This window comes from Gavialis gangeticus, unplaced genomic scaffold (assembly GCF_001723915.1).
Source record: "Gavialis gangeticus isolate Ggan-Ray unplaced genomic scaffold, GavGan_comp1, whole genome shotgun sequence".
In the NCBI taxonomy this organism is placed as follows: Eukaryota; Metazoa; Chordata; order Crocodylia; family Gavialidae; genus Gavialis; species Gavialis gangeticus.
In genome coordinates this window covers 14443686-14465918 of record NW_017729019.1, presented here as the reverse complement: position 1 = coordinate 14465918, position 22233 = coordinate 14443686, and the positions used below count along the sequence as shown (strand labels likewise).

At 45.6% G+C, this 22233-nt stretch overlaps 2 protein-coding genes across 2 annotated transcripts in view; one reads left to right on the top strand and one right to left on the bottom strand.

The window, feature by feature from the left end:
* UHRF1BP1 (UHRF1 binding protein 1) overlaps positions 1–18000 on the top strand; it is a gene marked incomplete at its 5' end in the record, with an annotated part of 36411 nt that extends 18411 nt beyond the window's left edge. The window contains 11 exons of the mRNA XM_019513763.1: positions 665–816; positions 1582–1723; positions 2331–2524; positions 3282–4831; positions 6947–7143; positions 7784–7938; positions 8037–8184; positions 10973–11238; positions 11892–12000; positions 12482–12597; positions 13640–18000. Coding sequence (XP_019369308.1) covers positions 665–816; positions 1582–1723; positions 2331–2524; positions 3282–4831; positions 6947–7143; positions 7784–7938; positions 8037–8184; positions 10973–11238; positions 11892–12000; positions 12482–12597; positions 13640–13765 — 3155 coding nt within the window. The remainder of the gene's footprint in view (positions 1–664; positions 817–1581; positions 1724–2330; positions 2525–3281; positions 4832–6946; positions 7144–7783; positions 7939–8036; positions 8185–10972; positions 11239–11891; positions 12001–12481; positions 12598–13639) is intronic.
* A 640-nt stretch (positions 18001–18640) lies between these two features.
* Positions 18641–21861, bottom strand: TAF11 (TATA-box binding protein associated factor 11; the record flags this gene model as incomplete). Its single annotated transcript, XM_019514164.1, has 4 exons — positions 18641–19032; positions 19835–19931; positions 20343–20430; positions 21770–21861. Coding segments are annotated over 4 exons (408 nt in total), but the record flags the coding sequence as incomplete, so codon positions are not given.
* Between the last annotated feature and the right edge of the window lie 372 nt (positions 21862–22233).

Genomic DNA, 22233 nt, shown 5'->3' with positions numbered 1-22233 from the left:
ATGCTAATTGATTTAATCCAAAGGACAAAGCCATCTGAGGATGTGCTGTAGATCACTCTCCTGCCAAGTCTTCCAACAGCAGCAATTCTGGCTTACTTTTGCACAAAGGAGGTTCAGTTTAAAAAATAAAAATAAACAAGTAACAGAACAACCCCTCCCCTCTACAAAAACAACTCTCCCCCTGTCCCCAAAAAACAAAAAAACACCCCACTGTCACAGATCTGTGGCACATAAACAATTGGAAATATAAAACCCACAAAATATTAAGACATCTGGCATTAGGACAGACTATAGGGAATGGATAGATAGACTGTAGGAGTGATTTCCTTAGCTAGTTCAGTAAAACGTTCCCTGTTTTATTGCTGGTATGCAGGTGAAATGCTGCATGTGCCTCAGATCCTAGGAGCTGTGCTGCAGAGTTCACATTCATCTTGCCACAACAGACATTGCTCTTTAACTGTGTTCTTTCTTCACAGGGCACTAATCCCTTATGACCTAGTCTGGCCCATTTATTTTTAATTTGGGTCTGTTATTCCTATTTCATAAACACATTTGAGCTTCCTGAAGGTCTCTCCCGGGTATGGTGTTTTAACAGTTCTGATTCATTGAGAAGGACGTGAGTGAAATTCACCTGAGACTGGTTACAGTGCTTTTCTCCCCGCAGACCTGTCCAGTCCTCACAAAAGTTCTCCAGAGAAAGGCCATCCTCAGGCCCGGGCTCCTCCCCTGAGCTTACCCCAGCTTCGGCGCCCTGCCTGGAACCGGCTTCGATCCAGCTGTGTGGTAGTCCGAGTGGATGACCTGGACATCCATCAGGTGGGGATTCAGACAGCAGGCAGGGAGGAGCGCTCATCTGTTGTTCAAATTGTCTTATTTTTGTAATGAAGCCCTTAGCCTGCTATGATGTTAAACAAGAAATCATGAAAAACCTAGAGTGGGCAGAGCCAAGAAGGGTGTCAGAGCTTGTATTGGCAGGGGCCCTGACATGCCTCCTTTCAGACGCAATTCACTTTTTTTTAACCAAACCCAGGCACAAACAGAGCGCCAAATGGCTGTTTCTGCTGAAGCTAAACTTGCAAAGTCAAGTGTTCTTTCCTCCTGGACTTCCCTCAGATACCATCAAAGCTTGGAGCAGGTGATATTGCCTGCAGCCGTAAGGACGGGAGAGGGTTTGATGATGGTCTCTCTTTCGCACCTTCTGACTTAAAAAGTAGACCTTGTTGGAGGAGATGAGTCCCAAGGCCCTTCAGAATTTCCCTCGTTAGCCTTGCAGAACTACAAGAAAATGCAGAAGAGTGTTTTGTGTTGTGTCCTCAGCAGAATTGGGGGCTAGATTCTGAATGCCACAGTTGTTGGTAGTAATATGAGGCATAAATATTCAAGGTCCCAGCTGGATTTTCAGAACTCAGATTGAAGTTGTGAGGGGTTGTACTAGTATTTGGAAGACAAGTTTCACTGGTAAACTGCTAATATTTGATCTGGGAATGAATCCAAGAGAATAAATATGGGAGCCTGCACTGCTACATGAATAGCCACTTTTCAAACCAGAGTATAGTGACTTGCCCTCTCTTTTTTTTTCAGGTTTCTACTGCTGGGCAGCGTAGTAAGAAGCCTTCCTCCTTGCTCTCCTGCAGCAGGAAATCCCTGAACCTTCCCAAAGAGGTCTCTGCAATCCACATTGAGTTCACAGAGTACTACTTCTCAGACAATCAGGAATTCCCAGGTGATTCATCAAGAGTAGCACCTCACTGGGTAAACTTCTTAGGGAATCAGTCTGGTTTTAATCCTTTTGATGTGTTCCTCCATGTCTCAGGTTTTGTTCAGTGTCCTGATGTTCCTCTTAATTTTTGCTTATTGTTGGGATCCTTAGGTAAATAGATAGGAGGTGGCAGGGTTGAAATTGGGTGTGTAACAGTAGGTTGGCTATGTGGTTATTGAAACATGTTACCCCAGTGTCTGTCCAAGTTTGATGGTTCTGGTTGGGTCTGTTGCATTGAACCAGGAGTCTAGTTTAGATTCTGTTTCTGACTCTGAACCTGACACACTTTGTGAACTTGGGTGAGTCTCTTCACCCTCTGCTTCAGTTTATCCTGATGAGATGGGATCCTGGGCATCTCAATTGGTCAATATTCCTAGAGTTCATCGGCTGTAAAGCAATCCTATCAGCATGCCGTATTACAGTTCACATTTTGTATATGGTCGTGTCTTCTTTCCCGTTTATGTTCAGTGCAAGGTGAATATTGAGTTACTTTTTTCAAAAGGCTTCAGCTAGCCTTTTTTGAGTTTGAGAAATGTCAAATTTACCATTACCCTGTCCTGTTCTCCTGCAGTTCCAAGCCCCAACCTGTACGTGCAGCTGAATGGCCTAATGTTTACCCTGGATACAGTGAGCATGCTCTGGGTGAATTTCTTTTGCCTGGACCTTTATCGCAGCCTGGAACAATTTAAAGCCATCTACAAGCTGGAGAACTCTGGCAAGCAGGATGAGCACGTTGATGTTCGACTAGACGGCTTTGGGCTGAAGGTACTGTTCGTGGTTTTTTCTGCCCTTGCTTGGAAATATGGAACCAGAGAGTGGTGGCAGCTCAGAATGAGGAGGAAAAACATTCCCCCCCACCCCGCGCGCCTCCATCCCCTGTTTCTAGGCTGACTCCTTCAGGTGTTAATTCCTTTTTGTGATTTCTGGGTAGTATAACGTGGCATGGAGTCTGGAATAGGCAAAACAGTTCATGTCTATGAACCCAGGAAGGGAAGAAATGGATACTTCCAGGTTATAGTTCCATGTGGAACCATTGCCCTTTAAGTTTATCAGTTCAAAGCCAACTAAACTTTGCTGCTGTCAAGTTACTGTCTGATAGCTGTGTGGCCTGCTGGAAGTGAATTGGTGGATTTTACACCAGCTCCCAGCAGACATACCCATCCAGAGCACTGAAATCTGATTGCATAGGGGGCTGGCTAACCCAGTTTTTGGTTGTCTCACTGGAGATGCTTGAGTTGTAAATGCAAGGGCGAGTCCTTGCAGAGGGGGGCAAGGCCTGAGGATGGGTGTAGAATGGGATAAGCTTGCGCTGCTTCCCGAGATGTGGATGGAAAATGACCTCAGTCCCTGGCACTTGCCAGGCTGGCACCCAGTCACCTTTCAAAAAAAATAATAAAAAAACCCAGTTATTTCACTTGAAAGAAGGTGAGGTAATATTAATAGCCAGCTACCCCTGTCTTGAGCATGGTGGAAATGTGTAACTTGCCTAACTGCCTTCTCTATTTATTCCTCCTCACTGAAGCTAAACATTCCTGTGGAGAAGAAAGTCACTGACCACCGGGACCGCCCACAGACCCTCTCAGTCCGCATGTCCGAAATGACTGCCACCAACACACGCCACGTTCCACACGGCAGCTGCCTTGCCCTCCAGAACCTCTTCCGCAAATTTGCCAACTCTGAGTTCTTTCACACTACCTACACCCGCTTTCCAAAGTCTCGGGACAGCTTCAGCATCCTCCACACCCTCTTCTTAAGGCATGCATACCAGGTGGATGCCAGAGCCCAAAATCACACGGGTTTTCCCCTGGTGACACAGAGGACCACTGCTTCTGACGACCTCTGGTCTATTAATTTCACCCAGATTTCCTTGGACTTTGAGGGGGCTGAGAGTTCAAAGGGCAGAGCTGTGAACTTCATTGATCCTTTCCCCCTCTCAGTTTGGGCTTGCTGTCCCAAGAAATGGCAGCAGGCTCAAGCCTGGAAGCAACAGGCCTCTGCTGCTTTGGAGGTGAAAATCAAGTCTTCTGCAAGCTTTAGTAATCATGCCAAACACCAGGACCTTACCACAGAGTCTGGGATCCGCCAAAGATCAAAGACTGAGCAAGACCTGAAAACCATCCACAAGATCCCAGAGGCAATGGATGTCTTGAGAGAAAGTGACTGTGAAATTAATGGCAGAGGGGATGATAAAGAGCTAGAAGCCTCTGCTGATATTCACATGCTTATGTACTCAGCTGATCGTGTGAAAGTTCGGCTGAATCACTACCAATACTTGGTGCTGCTCAGGCTGAGGGAAGTTATGCAGACGCTGCAGGGGCAGTTGGCCCAAGATACACAGGAGGTGATTGGATCCCCCACAGAACCCCTGACTGCTTGCTTGGGTCTCCTGTTCAACCGTGCAGAAGTGGCCCTGCTCATGAATCCCATCCCAGGCTCTGGCTCAGAACCTAGGTCTGTGGACTCCGATACAACGAGCCTGACGATGGGGTCTGAGCTGTCTCCTTCAGACAGCAAGGAGGGGCTGGCTGCTGAAGAGAAGGAGCTGAAATCAGATGCTAGCTCAGAGAAGGAAATGGGCAGCCCCTCAAAAGTCCCAGAAGATAGTGAGAATGAAAACACAGATGTGAGCATTAACAGTGAGCTGCTGGAGAAACTGCCAAAATCTTTGACTGATGAAACTCTGGAAGCAACCGATATGGCAGATCCGCAGAGCAGGAGCATAGAGCAGAAAGGACCAATAGAAGAAGCACGTGAAGCTGTAGAAGCCCTGGATGCAGAGAGACTGACTGAGCATAGCAGTCAAACCTCTCTTCCCTCCAACCCATCTGAGGTTCAGGCAATGGGAAATGGAAGTATCGTGCTCAATGGAGAAGTAGAACTAATTCCATTAAAGAGCTTGGAGGTGGAATTCTCGAGTGCACTTCATATGACAAAAGATGCCACTAAAGAAGCTCTGCACGCAACCATGGACCTCACCAAAGAAGCTATGTCGATGACTAAAGATGCTTTCAGCCTGAGCCGGGAGAGGATGGCTTCTACCATGCAGAAAATGCTCTCTCTACCGCCCGCCAAGTGAGTGAGTCATCTCTCTGTCCCTGTGAAATGGCAGTAGCGCACTGGGGACAGTGAGGCATTGTAAGGCTGACACATGCATGTCTGCAGTTGCTCCTTTCTACTCCGTTCAGACTTTGAATCGGTCTGTAACCTTTGACGCTTCACACTGAATGCTCTTTAAAATCATAGACTGCTCACCCTGAGGGAAGGGGGCAAGGTATAGACTGGTGACTTTGTCTCTGTTGCTACTGGCTTGGATTAGAGATCTCATATGTCCCACGGTCTGTTGCACCTGCTGCTACTAAAACGTTGCCACATTGTGGGTGGAGGGCAATTTGCAGCTTGTCATGCAGTAGCATGAGGGAAATGTGTCCAGGCATCCATGACCAAAATCGATGCTCTTGTAAGTGTCATGAGATTGTCAGCCAAGGAGAAGGCAGGATCCAGGTGGTTAGGGTCTCCACAGAAACCTGCATGTCATAAATTGTGCAGTGTTTTCAGAAATGCATCTTTCTTTCCAAGGAGCCGTAGAGGTCAGTCCCTTCTCTGTTCTAGATAGGTCCTTGTGCCATGCACATCACTACAGTATCTGAATGCCTTCTAGAAGGCATTAGGTGATGAGACTGATACCTGACGTGGCTAGATCTCTCCGCCGTCCCCTTCTACAAACATAAGCCCACTTCCATTTTCTCCTCTCTCTTCTAATGCCGCTCTCCCTGTGTCGTGTAAGAGTGTGGAATGCAGGGTGGCAGTAAGAATGTCCAGGGGGGACTGATGGTGAAAGGGAGAGAGGACTCTCATTTCCTGTTTGTCCAAATTTGGCCCAGGACGACGGACCCAGACATCACGACTGACTGACAACTGTTTAATTGCAGTAGGGATGTTGCTGGCTATTTCCCAGTGTGCAGGAGTCTCTAGGTGATTTTCTGGCAATTACTTTTCACAAGGCAAAATGGAACTGGTGGAGCTGAGCAGCTGAAATAGTTCAGGGAATTGGTAATAGGACACTGGAGCCCTTCGTTTCCGGGTTGCTAGTTCAATCCTTGTCCAGGTTAGTTACTGTTGTTACCTGATGGCTCTTGAGTGGCCTTTATAAACTGAGCAGGTGGGTCTGAGCCCTGCTCCCAGAAATATGTGAAACAGGGTGTCTGTGATTGTTGTAGATTCTCTTCCACTTAAGGTTTTAAGGAACAGATAAGATAAATAGCTGTTGGCGGCAGGTCGTTGGACTAGGCACTATATTGAGGTCCCTTCCAGCCCTATATATTTATTATTCTAAGACAAACATTGCACAGAGCATACCAAGTTTAAAAGTAATGGGTCCCATATTAGGGAATAAAGCAGAAAGGAAGGAGCTTATCCCATGCACCTGCTGTTTAAGTATCTATTTCAGCTCATACACTTACTAGAATAAAGATTTTACCGCATGACGTAAAGGTAACTAAACTCCCATAGCAGATGCTTGCTTAGGTATGTCAGGGACTACCTGCACTTTGTAGGACCTTTAGCTTAGTCACCTCCTTCAAGTGAAGTTTAGCAAAGCTCTTTTTGCAGTTACACTGAATCATATAAATTGTGCATGTGTCACACTTCTTACATTTCCTCTTTTTAAGTAGGCCGGGTGATTACTGGTAAGAATGATTGGTATGCCCAGCGTGATGGCCTTTTCGACATACTTCTCCTTTCACATGGAGGATGTGAATGAGCTCATTTTCAAAGATGGTGTGTTGGAAAGAAGTTAGCTATAAAAAGGATTGTGTCAAGTCACATGCCAGATTCACTCCATGTGAATTACTGCAGCATCATGACAGACCAAGAATTAGTCATGCGGGCTTTCTTGCTGCCTGGCTGTGGTTTTGTATGGGGCTAATCAGTAGGTAACTCAAGCGTCACTGGATCAATCCTCCAAACTTTTACTCATAAATAAATCAATAGTCAACCAGCAGAACTGAGACTTTTGCTCTGTCACTGACTGCTGTCCTGGGCTGTGGATAAATAAAGTTTCAGTCTCTCTGCTTTCCCCAGCAATCAGAGCTGGGCTGCGAGCACTGTTTTGTTGAACAACAGATGTGTCCCTAGGGGTGAGTTCAGTGCTCTGAAGCTAAGCTGTTGGCATCTTTGGGTTTTTGGTAGGGATCCTGTGCCTAAAGCTGAAGAGGGGCCAGCAATTCCCGGGGGAAGCAGCAGCCGGATGCGTTTCTTTTCCATGAAGAGGACGGCATCCCAGCATTCTTTTGATGCCACCTCCATAGATGGGAGTGGCCCCGAGGACCGGCTCTCTGTGGACAGCGACGGCAGTGATGGGGGCTTTGTGATGCTCACAGACTCTGGTAAGTAGAACTGCACATAGCTTTTCCTCTCTTTCATCATTTCACACAGCTAGATTCATCTGCAGTGTGGCCAGTGAAGCATGGTGTGCCAAGAGTCCCTTTATGCTAGTCCAGAATAGGATTTATCAGTTACTCGTTCCCAAAGTCACACGCAATTCGCCCAATACAAATCTCTGTGATACTTTCCTCTGAGATGTCTTCTCTATGAAATCAGGTGTAGGGAAGTATTGTGTGATAAATTGTCCCAATATGTGTACAATGTCAGTTATGGGTGCCTTTGAAATATGGAGGTAGAGCCAGAGAAGGATTGAAACATGAACTGGAACTTAAGAGACCTGAGTCCTATCCCCTGATCTGCCACAGTCTCATTGCTGGTCTGGTCACTTCACTTGTTTTCTCATCTGGGAGGGAGGATGTTCATAAAGTGCTTTGAGCACCTGCTATGGAAGGTGCGACAGAAGGGCAGAATGGGGCTGAGCCTTGCAACGAATGTGTCGCTTCGGTTCCAGGTTGTTTAATCTACGTGGTCCAAGCTACTCGTGATGGGTTTCAGGAGGTTGGCAAGAGCCTTTGGGCCATGATATTGAGGCAGATGCTGAAATCGGGACTGTGTGTGATGGGTACATAACATCTCTTTCAGAACCCAGCCTGGATCATTTTGCCACAGGACACCTTCCTCGTGGCCTTAATGTTGCAGGCAGTGGAGGAAGCCCAATGGCAGAGGATGAGGGTGGAGGGTCACCTGACATAAACAGCTCATCTTTTCAGAGTGGAGAAGACCCCAGTCTTCAGCTGGTGAGATTTTTATTCCCTCTCCTTGTAATCTGTTTCCAAAGGAATTTTGCAAAGTGAGGCCAGTCTATGCCAAGTGGTCCCTTGCTTTGCCATTTCAGGTGTCTGTTCTGGTGCTAAAAATGAATGAGGTGAACTGCGGGATAGAAGTGAAAGGAGATGATATGTCACTTGCTGTACAAGTTACGGAGGTTATTCCAGAGCAGCTGGGAAATATTGGAATGTGGCAGTATCTTCATAGCTGCATGGGTAAGACGCTCACCTTTGTTGGATCGGTTGGCTTTGAAAGACCCAAAGCCAAATTTATGGAGTTTTAACTGCCGTTTGCACTCTTCACGTATAACAGCAACGGAGACACAGTGGACTGCACTATATGAATATGGATAAGTCTGTACTTCACTTAACTGGATGACACAATGTTGGCCCCATATTTTGCCTGTTGTGTTTGCATTGTAATGAACTTGGGTCCTTTGTGTGTAAGCCACCTAAGTGCATAGGAAATCTGCAGCCTCAGTGTCTGTTTTGTGACTTATATAGTTAAATAGAGTACTGTACGATTGATGGGTGCAACTGTGGCAAGCAGCCATGACTTGAAAGGCTTCTAAATCAGCCCCAAACTTGACTATATCTTGAACATTTCAAGGCTACTTTCTGTAGGTGTAGTGTGCTCTGAGTACATAGGTTACAATCCTGAAGGAGGTGCAAAAAACTTAGCAGCCTGTTGCTGCCATAAATGAGTATTGCTGACACTGAAATATAAATTCTTTTGAGACCCTTTATATCAATGGTTCATAACCAGTGACCTCAAGTTGTTTCATTGGCTTTTTGATATTTTCATACCAACTCTCTGTGGACAGGTGCCACATGACAGATTCACCGCTGCCCATTTGGTTTGTTATTTGCAAACAGAATCAAACAGCGTTTTGTATATATACATGATGATTTCAAAGGTTCAGTTTCACGAAGCTGATATCCAGTTTTGTGTTAGTTCTCAGATGGAGGAGAGAAATTAAGTGTGCCTGGTTGGAAACTTAAAAAAAAAAAAAAAAAACGTACTGGATGAGTAAAAAGCTAGAATCAACAGTAAAAGGTCGTATTGGTTTTTAAAAAACAGTATGGAGGGGAAATGAAAGCCACTGTAATAAAATAAAAAAGACCCATAGAGAACAAATGGAAGGAAGGGGAAGTTGGTACTAACAAAATATAAATCAAGATGGAAATTGTAGAAAACCCGGTAAGGAAAGCAATAAAAAAAATCTGCAGCCAGAAAAGTAGTTTTTTCAAGTATATTGGGAACAAAAGGAATCTTAAGAAAGATGTTTACCCGATACTAGATGCACATGGTAGAGCTGACATGAATAAAAGAGCTGGCAAAAGTATTTCATAAACTAGTCTGTATTTGGGGAAAAATCCTGATGATGTAGCTGTATCCTACGATGATGCCAACTATGCATTTCAGCAGTTACTCTGGTGAATGTTAAACTAGAGGCTTTTTTCAAGTGAGCATGTCCGGATAACTTGCATTCTGGAGTTGTCTCCCACCCTGAAGCTTTGGAACGCTAGAGAAGTTCCAAGAGTATAAAAGAAAATTCCTGCTCTGTAAGTCTTTTAAAGAATGGTAGGCAGGAGGATATAGGTCATTATAGGCTTGTCAGCCTGATGATGATTTCAGGCAAAATAATAGAGCACCAGGACAAGACATGATCAAGAAAGAAGCTAATAAATTGGAAGAGGTCTAGAAAATCACAGAAACAATTAAAGGACTGGAAAATGTCTTACCCTGAGACTTGTGAAACTCCATTTGGGCCATGTTTGCAGTCTAGTAGCATCTATGTGGGGGATAGGAAGTTGCTAATAGAGGGGTCCTCAATCTATCATCCCAAGGTATAAACAAAGGTATAATCCAGTGGCTGCACATTGCCACTAGGTAAATTCAGACTAGAAAGAGGGTGCACATTTGTTAGTGCAGGTAAGTGACTACTGGAAGAAATTACCAAGAGCTGTGGGCAATTCTTCATCACTGACCATTTTTAAATTGAGACTGGCTGCTTTTCTTAGAGATCCTGTGATTGAAGACTAATTCAGGGAAATCTTATGACCTGTCATACAGGGACTCAGACTAGATGATCAAGTCTTTTCTGATTTATAATCTGTGAATTTAATACTAATTGAATCTGTTAGTGACTACTTCTCCAAAGAAGCCAAGGAGTGTATGAGCCCTAGAGACTAAAATTCCCCTACATACTTAAAGTTGTGTGGTCCCCCTAGGTCAGAGACTGACCTAGATTATCATTTCTCCAGAGTAGGGGCTGTCTTCTATCTGTGCAGTGTCTATTGCGGTAAGGGCATGATTTTTGAATGGGGTTCCTCCATGTTACTATACTTTATTAATAGTAGATTATAGTGACATAAAAAGCTTGCACTGTACCTGCTGTAGATAAAAAGGAATATCAAGACTTTAGCACTCTTAATTTGGGATGTTTCACCCATATTTAAACAAACTCACATTTAAATCTTCCAAAGAAGAATGAGTAGTGACTGTTGCGCTGATGCATTTTCATAGTGATAAACTTTTTAGCCACTAGGAGGCGAAATAAAATGATGAGACTTCACAGTGTACAATTGAGAATGCAAAAAACCCTGTGTATAAAAGGTTTCGTAGAAGAAGAATGAAAAAGTCTTTGACGTTATCGATACAATGGGGGGTTAGATTTTTCCTTGATACAACATAAAGTTCTAGTTCTTATCAAATAAACCAGATAAATGTGGAAATCTGACTGGAAGTGAAACAACTGAAGGGGAGAGAAGAACTTGAGGGCCCGGGATATGGAGATTTTTCTATGGAAATTTGAAGTCCTGCTCCTTTTATGTAGATGGCAGCACTGAACAGTAGCCATGATTTTGGATCATCACTGGTGTCATAGACTGGGTTTTACCCAGTGTTCAAACAATGAAAGGCTTCACGGCGCGTATGTATTTCTTACAGCTTTTTGCTAATGCTGTCTTCCACAGTAATGATATTCTTTCATGCCTTTAGGAGAGCTAAACGTAGAGAAGCCCTCAGCCACAGAAACTAGTCAGACTCAGCCAGAAGTGTGCATGCGTCTTGAAATAGGACCCAGTGCCGTTGTGCACTCGCCCCTCGCTGTTCAGAACGGGTTCCTTCAAATGCTGATCCACAGCTACCAGGCAGAGCTCCTGATGTCTTTCCTCACCAACCTCGGCCCTTTCCTTGAGGATGAAGTGATACCGGAGGTGATCCCCATGAAAATAGAGATTGTGGATGCCAAGATCACGCTGAAGGTGTGTGTGTTTGGAGAGAGGGGTGTGTCATGAGCTGAGTTGTGTGCAAGGTGGTACTTGTGAAAGGGTTTGTGTAGCAGTCCAGAAAGATGCCATTTCCTGATCAACTAGGCTAATTGTTTTCCTCTGCCCTATAGGAGCTACCTAATGGTGTACAGCTGGGTCCTTGGGATGGTAGTCTAGTTAGTGCTTGGACCATGAGAATTCTGAGGCCTGGGGGCAGGGGGGAAAAAAAAAGAGCTTGGTGGAAATCTTAGTCGCTCAGAACTGGAGGCAGAGAGGTGTCTGACAATGCACCTGTAACCAGGAGCATGTCTTGAGCCTGCTGTATTGATACATTCTGATGGGGGTTTGAGTCCGGGACTTGCAAAGCTGTTACTGCAAGATGTGACCTGAAGTAGGGGGCGTTGTGATGAGACTGATTGATTATGGGGCATCTTTAATGATGTGACTAACTCTGTTTCACCCAAGCAGAGGGCTCTCTTAATAGGCAACTGAAGTGCAGGTACAGCCCACCTGTAAAACCGTTGTTTCCTGTGTAATGGCCAACCCCAGATAGATCTGGGAATGCTGACAGCGGTACGGTTCTTTGCTATGTTGCCCAGCTGCAGAGTCACATGCAGCAGCTGATATTTTGTTGGGTCTTCTTGCAGGATGACAGCCCTCCAACATACCCTACCTCCCCTGGTCCCATCCCCATCACCTTGGCTGTGGATCACGTTGTTGTGACACGCAAAGATGACGGGGTGTTCTACGTAACAGGTCAGTAAAGTAGGGCAGTTCTGGTCTCTTTTGCCCCAGCAGCTGTTACTGAGGAATAGAGTGCCCAGCAGTGACTCCTACTGGAAGATGCTGGACTGGATTCACAACTGCTAGGAAAGGCAAGATCTGGGGTATCGGATCTATCCCAGATATTCTTGCCAGACCAGGCTAAGACTGTTTCCTATATAAACACTTCGGTTCTCTTGCCAGTGCTCCAGGTTGCGACTTCTGTCCAGTCTTGCTGGAGATGATAAATTTGGCACTTGAAGTAGCATTGATAATGGTTACAATGAGTGCCTGGCAGTCTAAACTCACTGCCACTGGTTCATACATACTGGACAAATTGTCAGTTCCCCTTTTTACAAGGGATGATCCTTTCAGCTGCAGAGCACTTCTCATAAAAAAAAAAAAAAAGAGAGAATCCAAGTGGTCTATGGTAGCAGTGCACACACTTATATATTATCCCTGTATTGCTTCCCAGCTGTCGAAGGCGAGGGACCATATTCGTGGAAAAGGGCTGAGCCAGGCCTTCAGGAGCACGAGGTCTCAGCACCAAGAGTCCCAGCAGCTCCTGCAGGAGCAGTGCATGAATTTCAGGTAAGCCATTTCTGCATGGTCCCTTGCAGACTGATAGAAATCTGGCTGCAGACTGGGAAACGCTGGCCCTAAGCAAGCATGCCTCTTACCTGGAGGGTTTACAGATGGGTAACAATAGTGCCGTCTTGTGAGCAGGCTGGGTTCAGGACCCTTGCCTCCTTCCACACCCATTCCCTTAGCATAATCAGTTCCTCCTTTTCAGTATCTGAAACATTTTTCTTCTGAGGAGAAATTATCTTCTGTCTTCCCACCTCTGTCCAGTCGCTGCTCTGGAAGGTCTTTTTTCATATGGGGAGGCTATAGAAAAAGGGCCCTAGGCCTCAATCAGAGAACTCATTCTTTGGTAACCTAAGTTCTGAATGAAACAAGGGGCTCAAGGGAAGTCCCACAGACAAACACTGCTGAAGATGCTGTGGATACTGTAAACCTTGCTACAGGCTGTGAAGCTGCTCTGATGGCTGTGTGTACAGCAAGAATAACAACCAGTTTCAGCCCCGGAGATGAGACCGGGGGAAGCCCCTGCTGCCCTTTCTCATAGACCTTACCTGTAGAAGGGCTTTAAGGTGGCCAGGGAAGATGCATGTTGTCCGGGTGCAGCATAGGGCCCGTTGTTTGTCCTTCTAGTCTACCCACCCTTTCTTGCCTCTGTGTTCATCGTCAGCTGAAGCCAGAGTCGCTCTGCAGGAAGAACCTCTCTTACACAAATTTTGTTCACATTTGGGGGAGGCTGATGGCCGGTCGTTAGGCCATCTGTATGGCGGCTCTGTACGTTGACTGTAATAATGGGTCTGAAAGGCATTCCAGCAAACAGGCTGAAATGCATCTGTCAGCAAGTATTCAAGCCTGGAAACCCAGTAGAATGAGGATGTCAGTCAGTGGCTTTTGTTTGCTCTGTGACATGTACCTTTAGTTCTTTCCAGAGCTTCTGGTTTTGCATTCCTCTCTGATTATAACAGAAAGAAATGACCTCATTCTGCTCTCATTTTTCACATTTTGGAAGAAGCTTGGGTCTTATTTTTGTTCCTTTCCCTGTCTCTTGCAGCTGAAGGAAGTGCCGGAGTTGCAGCAGGAGCTGGAGGGCACGAAAATGGCCCTAGAAGCTGCCAACAAGGACAAAGAACGCCTTCTGCAGGAAATCCGCAAACACGACCCCCTCTTCCAGCTCTGACAGCAGAGGCCTGCCCTGCCCACCGCTGCTCAGGAGGAGCAGGGATCACCACCAGCACGGAGGTGGCTAGTTTGTGACATGGCTGCTAAACAAGTCAACCTCTGTACAGAGGAATCACTTGGGGGAATGGGAACCCAAATGCTGCTGTAAGAGGAACTCCAAAGTGTGCGACGAGAGGAAGGCAGGCCTGGCTTGAGGAAGGGGGATGAGCAAGAGGAGCTCCCTGATTCCGGTCTGGCAGCCATGTTTCTCTGTCCTGGCAGTGTGGTGCTACCCTCTATCACTGACCCAGTGCAGAGCTCAGTCAAGGAGCCCAAAATGCCAGAACAGTAGTCAGGAGCCAGGGTCTCCTTGTCTTGTCAGTTGACAGCAGAGCTGACCTGCCTGCTTTCACCCTTCTGACTGTATGCTTTCTCTCTTGTGTTTGCTCCTCATGCCGGGTGGTGCTGCTTGGTTCTTCCTCTAGCATTGTCCTGTGTGTTTTTTGTCCAGATGCACTCACCAAAGAGCACAGGTGAAAGCAATAAGGTCAATTTGTCAAGGCCAGGCCTAGTCAGACATTGGGTGGATGTTGCACAGAGTTCTTTGGTGAGAGCATGATGTAGCCCAAGACTGGAATGAAAATGTAGGGCTTGCGGTGTGTGGGAGATAGAGAAATCTCTCCCCTATGGAGAGAGAATGTGGCCTGGAGCTTCCCCTGAGCAACCCAGGGAGCCATGGTAGAAAGGATTCCCTCTAGTTCCCTTTTCCACTAACCATTTGCTGCCTTGGGATTGAACCAGTGCATATGCTAGTTTAAAAAACATCTACCCTTTCTGAACCCCACTTCCCACACAGTATCCAGACACCCTAGCTATTACCTGTACCCCAGTGCAAGACTGCCATGTTCCCTCACTTGTTAGGTAAAGCATGTTCAGCTTTATCTCTTATGCTGAAGCCTGTGGGAATCCAGCATCTCCTCTCAAAGCTAGCCTTTCTTTGAAGGAAAGAATCAGGATGGATGGAGTGTTTTGCAGGTCATGGTTGAGGAAAGGAGGCTGGCCTATAAACTCCCGTTATGAACTGCACTTATCTATCAGAGGTGCACAGACTGCAGCAAAAACAGAAGCCTGGAGAGCAACAGTAACTTCTTAGCTTTCCAACCTGAAGCATGAGCTGAACCAACAGTTGAATGTTCAGGCGGGCGCTTACGTTTCATCAGGACACTGAGCACTGGGACCTCTTCTGAGATGGTTCTGGTTGCCTCTTCGCTCTGCTATTCTTGCGATGGGACCGAGGCAGCAGCTGTGGTGTTCATTCTGGTAAAATGCCAGCGAAATGCTACCCCTTCTCCAAAATACTGTCCTGAAGCAGTTGAAGTCTTTGAAGCTAGTCTGTGCCTGTTTTCACGTCAAAAGACAGCTTCCCCAGATACGATGCCTAGTAGAATGTGAAGCGGGCATCAGTAGAAAACTAGTGGAGAAAATGCTCTTTGTGATATCCCAAGCGTGAATTGTTCTCCCAAGGGCTAAATGGTGTGGTTTCTTCTCTCCTAGCCAGGCTAATGTATAGTCTAGGCATCCAGTGAAGAAGCCACTGTGTGTGACTGCCAGCAGAAGAGTTGGAGGGAGGGTGTGAGGGGAAGTGGCCCCCAACCATAGATGCTGTTGTGTGGAGGGACTAAGTTGTATAATTTAGCATGAAACGTGGTACAGGTTTGTCAGTTTTGTGCTGCTGAGGACTGTCCACCCACAGCATCTTCTTGCATGTGGATGTTTTCTTGGATTTTAATGCATTTCAAACACTTTTCTGAGTTGGATTTTCCAGCCATATTTTATAGGTGTATTCATGCACCGGTTTTAATGCACACAACACTTTATAATGCATGTTAAACAGGTAGAAGAGTGCACCTAATTGGCTTGGGGAAAACTTAACTACAAAGATAACTGACTGCATAGGTGATGGTGACTTTCCTTTCTTAACTGTGGGAAGGCCAGACCTGGCCATGTGAGAATGGAAGCTTTGTTGAACCATATTTTAGTTCTCCACTTCAAGATCCCCAACACCTTTTCCCCCTGAAAAGCAAATTAGCATTCTGGTGGTATTTTGTCTGTCATAAAGGTCCTGTTATGTTTTTAACTCCACTAAAATTAAGTTAGATAAACTCGTATAAGGTCAGGATTATGCTTGGTCCAAGTAATGAGTTGTGACTCTTACTCACAAGCCATGATGGCTTGGTATCTGGGAACTGAACAAAAGGAAGAAGGCAATTTGTGCTATTGATTTTTCCCATTAGTCTTGCATATATATTTCTCTTTGACCAGTGGTCGAGATATGTACGTACTTCTCTTTCCTAGGGGCCGTAGTGTGGCTTTAGTTGCAGGGAAGAAAACTGCATGCTTTAACGTGCTGGTTTAATGGTAGAGACTGGGGGAGGGTGTGTGGAACAATGGCTCACAAAGAGCCTTGTAGCGTTTAGCAAAATGCTCTGTGCATGAGAAAAGGGAAGACAGCCAGATCAGAACCCAGTAAAAATGGCCAGCATTCTTATCTATGTTAGTCTGAAGGTAGGGTTGACCTGTCATAGTTGGTCCTTGCCTGCTACGCTGGAATAGACAGCCTCAGGACAGAGAGCAGAGCTCTACTGCTACGCTTATCTCTGGCATCTGCCTGCCTGCCAAGATGGGACTGACTAGTGCCTGAATGCAGCAAGAGCTTGACTTTCACTGCATGCATAGGTAATGTGGTGGGAATGATTTTCCTTTGGCAAAGATTGGGCAGCTGAAGCCTCAAAGGCTCTGCAGTGGTGAGGTGATAAGGTCACTTCTGACATCCCATCTGACTACTGCACTGTTGGTTGGATGCTGTACCTGAGAGTCATTCACTGCGCTACCTTGGATGTGGGGCAGAACCTATGAAAATGGATACTTCCTCTGGAGAATTGTGCCTCATCCCATCCCCTCTCAATACAGGCCCAGACAGGTTCTTTGTGCATTACTGCCCATGTTAAAAACTCCAGCAGCCCTTCCCTCCTACAGGAAAGGGAATCTGTGATTAGGAGGACAATGCACTTTAAACTTCTAGCACCAGGGTGGGGGACAGACCAGCTGGGTACTTCCTGTACCACTATTGCCTCATGTGCATAGCATGTTTCAAAAATAAATGCAGGGATTTAAGAAATGCTTGTTACCTCCTGTGCTAAGGATAGGGCTGGCACCAAGCCCACACGTTCTTACTGTAGAACAGGAGGTAACCACGCACCTACGTTAAAACAACCTGCTGTGAAACATATGTACAAACAGCTCATTGTAAGTATAAAAAGTGTGTGAACCGTGTCAAGTCTGAGCTTTTTAATTCCTCTGTAAAGTTGTTGCTCTGTTCTATGTAACCAGAAATTAGTGTTCCTTATTCGAGTATCTGTGATATTGAATTCATTCATTCCTGCTTCCTCATGAAGCAGGAGGTAAAATTATGCCTGCCAGTGCTGCCTGGTGAGGTGTGATGCTGTTCTCACTTGCTTTGATTCACTTTTTGCTTGAACAGGGAGGGCAGGGTCTCTCCCCAGCTTCTGTGACTCCTTTGTTTGAATGGATATTCTGCTGAGTCTTCATCCAGCTTGGGAAAGGAGTAATGCTGGATGGGTTTGCCTAAAACTGGTGCCTAACTGCAATGTCAAAGCTGCTGAACTCTCCTTTCCCCCAGTGCAGCCTGACCAGAGCTGGGTTTCAGTTGCCTGTAGCAAGTTAGTTGCTCACATCCATGTATTGTTAGGTTTACAAAAGCCTGGAGTGCTTCTATTTATTTGAAATTAAGTCCCATGCAGGCATCCTTCTTCCCCAAGCCTCATGGTGACATACATGTACAATGCAACCTTCCTCTCTGCAAAGGGTGCAGCCAGAACAGGGAGGGGAAGTTGCTGAAATAGATAATTTTATAAAAGAAAGTTTACTTTAGTGGAGACATGTTTAAAGACTCTACTTTTCTACATTACAACTTAATCCTTGGTGTAACAGTCTTGCTGTTACCTGCGGAATGCATGTGGCCTCAGTATCACTTTTGAGTTGGTAGTAACAAAGTTGTCAGAAGAAGCCTTCTCGAACAAGGGGCACAGTGTGTCCAGGTACAGTACTATACACCTATGACTTGAATTCGAGTCCTGGTCAGTATTGGAACTTTGTTGCAGTAAAACATTTCCACTAGTGAGTATTGGTTCTGTGAACCACGTTAAAGGAAAAAAAATTAAACTTGTTAACCTTACTTACTTGTGTTTTGTGTTACTCTACATGGTCAGTTTCTTTATTCTAAGGTGTTGATTTCTGAGCACTTGACAGATGACAAATGAGGGAAACTGCAGCTGTCAAAACTGCCTCAAGGAATCACCAAGGTAGTGAATGCACAGTGCTGTCCAGCTGTATTTTCCCTTGGTTTCTGCTAACAACTCATCCTTCAGTGGTAACTGATGTTACACAAACAGCTTATACAACATAAAGAGACTAAGTGTAGCAACATAACACAACACCAAGTTTAATGAGTGCTCATTATACAAAACCATCCTTTCTGTACAGAAAGCCAGAGCAGCAGCAGCTGTTCCTAGCCTTTCAGGGTCCTCCCTTTAAATGTCTTGTCCCTTTCTATGTTGAAGGTCATGGCTCTTTCCCCCAGCCACAAATGTAAGACGCAAAGGCTTTGAGTCTGCAACTTCCAAAAAAGGCAGGAGCCAGAATTTGTTACTAAGACAGTGTTAACTCAATCCAGACCCTCAAGTCCTTGCCTAAAGTAGCACTCTATGCAGGTGATACAACAGATAAGCTGTTTATTCTAGTATTAAAGAGCTTCCTGTACTGGAGGCCTAACAAGACTGTTACCTCTATGGTAACATCATCCATTCCATGAATCTCTCTCTTTTTAGCAACCATCTACCATACTCGAGTTGTTCATGGCAGCATTGCAGCCAGCTTCTCAGGCTTTATGAACTCAGTTTAGTTGCACTTTTGCCATGGGGTTTCTTGTGGTTCTGGTGTGTTTGGAGAAGACTGCAGACACAAGATTAGAATGGATGCTGGAAGTGCATCAGGCTTGGAAGGTGGAACCAACTTCAAAGTTGCATCGTATGCAGCTGAAGACTGTGCGCTCCTCTTCCACCTTCTCCTGCCCACGTTACTGGAAGATGATTTTTTTATACTTGGAATTTGGGATCTGTCCCCGGGCCTTCAGCCTCCTGACTGCCTCACGCATGTGTTTGGGCTGAAGAGGTGGCAACTCTCCCCACTTCTCACACACATCCAGTGCTAAGCAAAACAAAAGCCAAGAAAACAACGTGAATCAGACAGAGACAGTGAGATTTCTGAAATTATTTCATTATGAAGCTGCTACTATACAAAGTCATTTGCGACAACTGACTATAATTTGTTGAGCTCTGCACTTCCAAACATTTTATTAGTGTATCAGAACTAGATATGCCCTGACTACTCTCTCTTCCCCTCCTCCCGCCTTTTTTTTTTTTTTAAAAGTCCTCCCTGTGTTGGTTAATTGTGGGAGTATGTGCAAGGGTCATTATGAGCAGGAGGAGAGTTCAAATTTGTAAAAGAAAAAGAGCTATTGGTATCAGCATTAATGTTGCTGCAAGTGCCGTACGCAGCCTTCATTAGGGACAGCTCAAGCAGATGTAATTATACTGCCTCAGATGAGCTACCAACTACAGACAACCAGGATCAACAAAACTGGGGGGAGGGGGAGGAAGGCAGTGGTCATTCTTGAGGAATCTAATGTCTGTATGTAAAGGCTAGGCACATGCATGACAACTACATTGTCCTTCAATACTAAAGTTCCATTGTGATATGGTAAACTCGCCATATCACTGAATTTTATTAGTGTGGGCTCCCCTCTCTTTTGTTCAGACTTCCTTAGCAATAAGTACTGAACAGATTCAGTTCAGGATAGAGTGACTGCTGAAAAAGAACACTGAGCTAATTCCTTCAAGTAGATGGCATGACAAAAGGTCCATTGAAAGCCAACTCGTTGTTTAAAGTGAATGGGTAAGTGCTGCATTCTTAGTTTGCTCTGCCTGTAAGATATTCCACTTTTACTCACCTTCTTCTACCACCTCCCCAACAAAGACTTTGGAAATCCCAGACATGGCAATCACCACATTCTGAGAGACTGAGGTGCCAGTGATAGACTGGATCAGCTTAAGAAGAGAGAAGATGCAATTAGCCAAGAGAAGTTTCACTAAAACTGTATAGATTCTTACCAAAAAAATATTACGTTTGAGCAACAACTACTGAAGTCAATGGGAGAAGAGGATGGGAACCAATTCAAAAAGCCAGTAACAAGGCAGCTGGGTTGGCAGTTCTTCTGCCATTCAAATCTCATCTATTCAGACTGACCAGACTTGTAGTGATAGTCAATCTACTGCCTTCATGCAGGCCATAGCAGAAGTGCTCATGGCACATCCCTGTCAGATTCCAACAAATCTGAATTCTGCTAAATGCCTTCTCAGGACATGAAAAAGCAAAGAGAATGCATTTTGCTCTGTATTTCTACATGTGCAGTAAGTGGGATCCCTCACTCTGCAGCCTGAATATCAGCAGAGCCTTACCCGTTTAATAGCAGCCTTGGGAAAAGCAGAACGACGATACATCTCGTAGCGATTCAGCTGCTCTTCAGAAAAGGAAGACACCAATATTCTGAAGAAGAGAGGAAATTAGCTCTTATGGCAGAACGATTTAAAATGTCTTTAGCCTCAAAAAATATCAAACATATCCTTAACATCAGTTAACTAATACTAGAGAATCTGCTGCTTCAAAGGCATATGTGACTTTACCTAACATTATGAAGCAGAGACATTAAACAAATGCAACTTTCTACTGTGTTACAAAGGGAAAGTGGGGTGGGGAAGTGACCTATTTGCTGCTTAGGGTCATGCATCATTTGTTCTGATTTTATTACCATCTAGCTCCCTTTACCTGGGTAGGAGAGCACAAAGTCACTGAAGCTGCATTCAGGTTTAGTTTAGTGGTGTAGTTCCCCTTACAGTGCCACAGGAGTGGATGCACATAATTTAAATCATAGAGATATGATAGTGGTATAAGGTGTTCTGTCACATTCGTAAGCCAGGGCAACTGTTCCAAGACTAGGGGTTGGTTGCACCCCCACATGCAGTCATAAGTCCTACAAAACCTTTACATTCCCTTAGCCTACAATTCACAGACTTTTACTGTGCCTGCTCCACGCTAAGCTTATCCCTCTGCCTGTACTAACTCTGCGAGTGGGAACTAAACCACAGCAACTTAGCTCCTTTACCTACAGGCAAACAAATAGTTACTGCCCTTCCAGTACACCTCTACTCCCTGTTTAAAGGCACATGGTATGTGCCTTGACTTGTGTGCATGGATTTACCACACTGCAGCGGCTCCACAGTAACTCTCCTTGTGCTCTCATTATTTCATGGTGAGATCTAAACTAGGGCAGCTTACCCTTGAATGCAACAGGGCAAAACTGCCCTGGTTTAGTTTTCACTTATCCCAGTGTAATTGCAGGTGCACAAGCTGTTCTCCTACTTGCTATTATTAACAGGGGATAGAAACTTATCAGGCATTGGCTGCTCTACAGTAACTATGCACATAGCTTCAGTTAACCCCCCAGTAGGAGAAGCTAGGGCAACTTAGACCCGTTACATTTAAGGGAACGCTACCCCAATCTCTCTCTCATTGTGGCACAAGAGACTCAGAGCAGAGTAGAAGCACACAAAGGCCCCGTGACTATTACCTTTGGGACAAAGCTAGCACTGTCTGCACACATGGGGTCTCAGAATAGGGCCTTGCTCCATATTCAAATGAAAGCTGGATAGAAATCAGCTCAGAGTCATTACATGTTTGCAAGCTGGTTGGCTCTTTTTATAGCTGGATGGACGCTTTTGTGGGGAAACATGACTTTGCACATGTGGCCAGTCTACATCTATTGCCAGCAAAACATGCGATTGTGACTTGGTGCATGTGGCCAGCCCACATTTATTGCACGACTCACCCGTGCACTCTGTCACAGACGTAAGGTGTAGCAGGGGCCACGGTTCTCTCCAGAAGGAGGCTGGGTGCAGCAGAGCTAGAAAGGGGCCCCAATTAGGCTCAGTTTGCATGCAGATGGACACTCCGTTCCTTCAGGAGCACATTCCCACATGCAGGGGTGTGCATTTGCCCCAGCACAAGCAGCAGTGGCATATATTTGCGCTGCTGCTTTGTGCCCCAGGGCGCGCCCCTGCACGCGTGCTGTGGCCCACGGCAAACCGGGTCCTGGGGGCCTCCTGGGGCAGCAGCGGCACCCATCCAGCTGCGTGGAGCACGGCTCCGTTTCCGACGGCGCACACTGCTACTACACGAGCCGCGCCACTTTTTGTGGCGGCTTCTTTTTTTTCCGGATACCAGGACATGCCGGTATCAAGCCTGCAGTGCCGCAAACTGCACGTGCGTGCTTGTGTGGACGCGTCTCAGGGG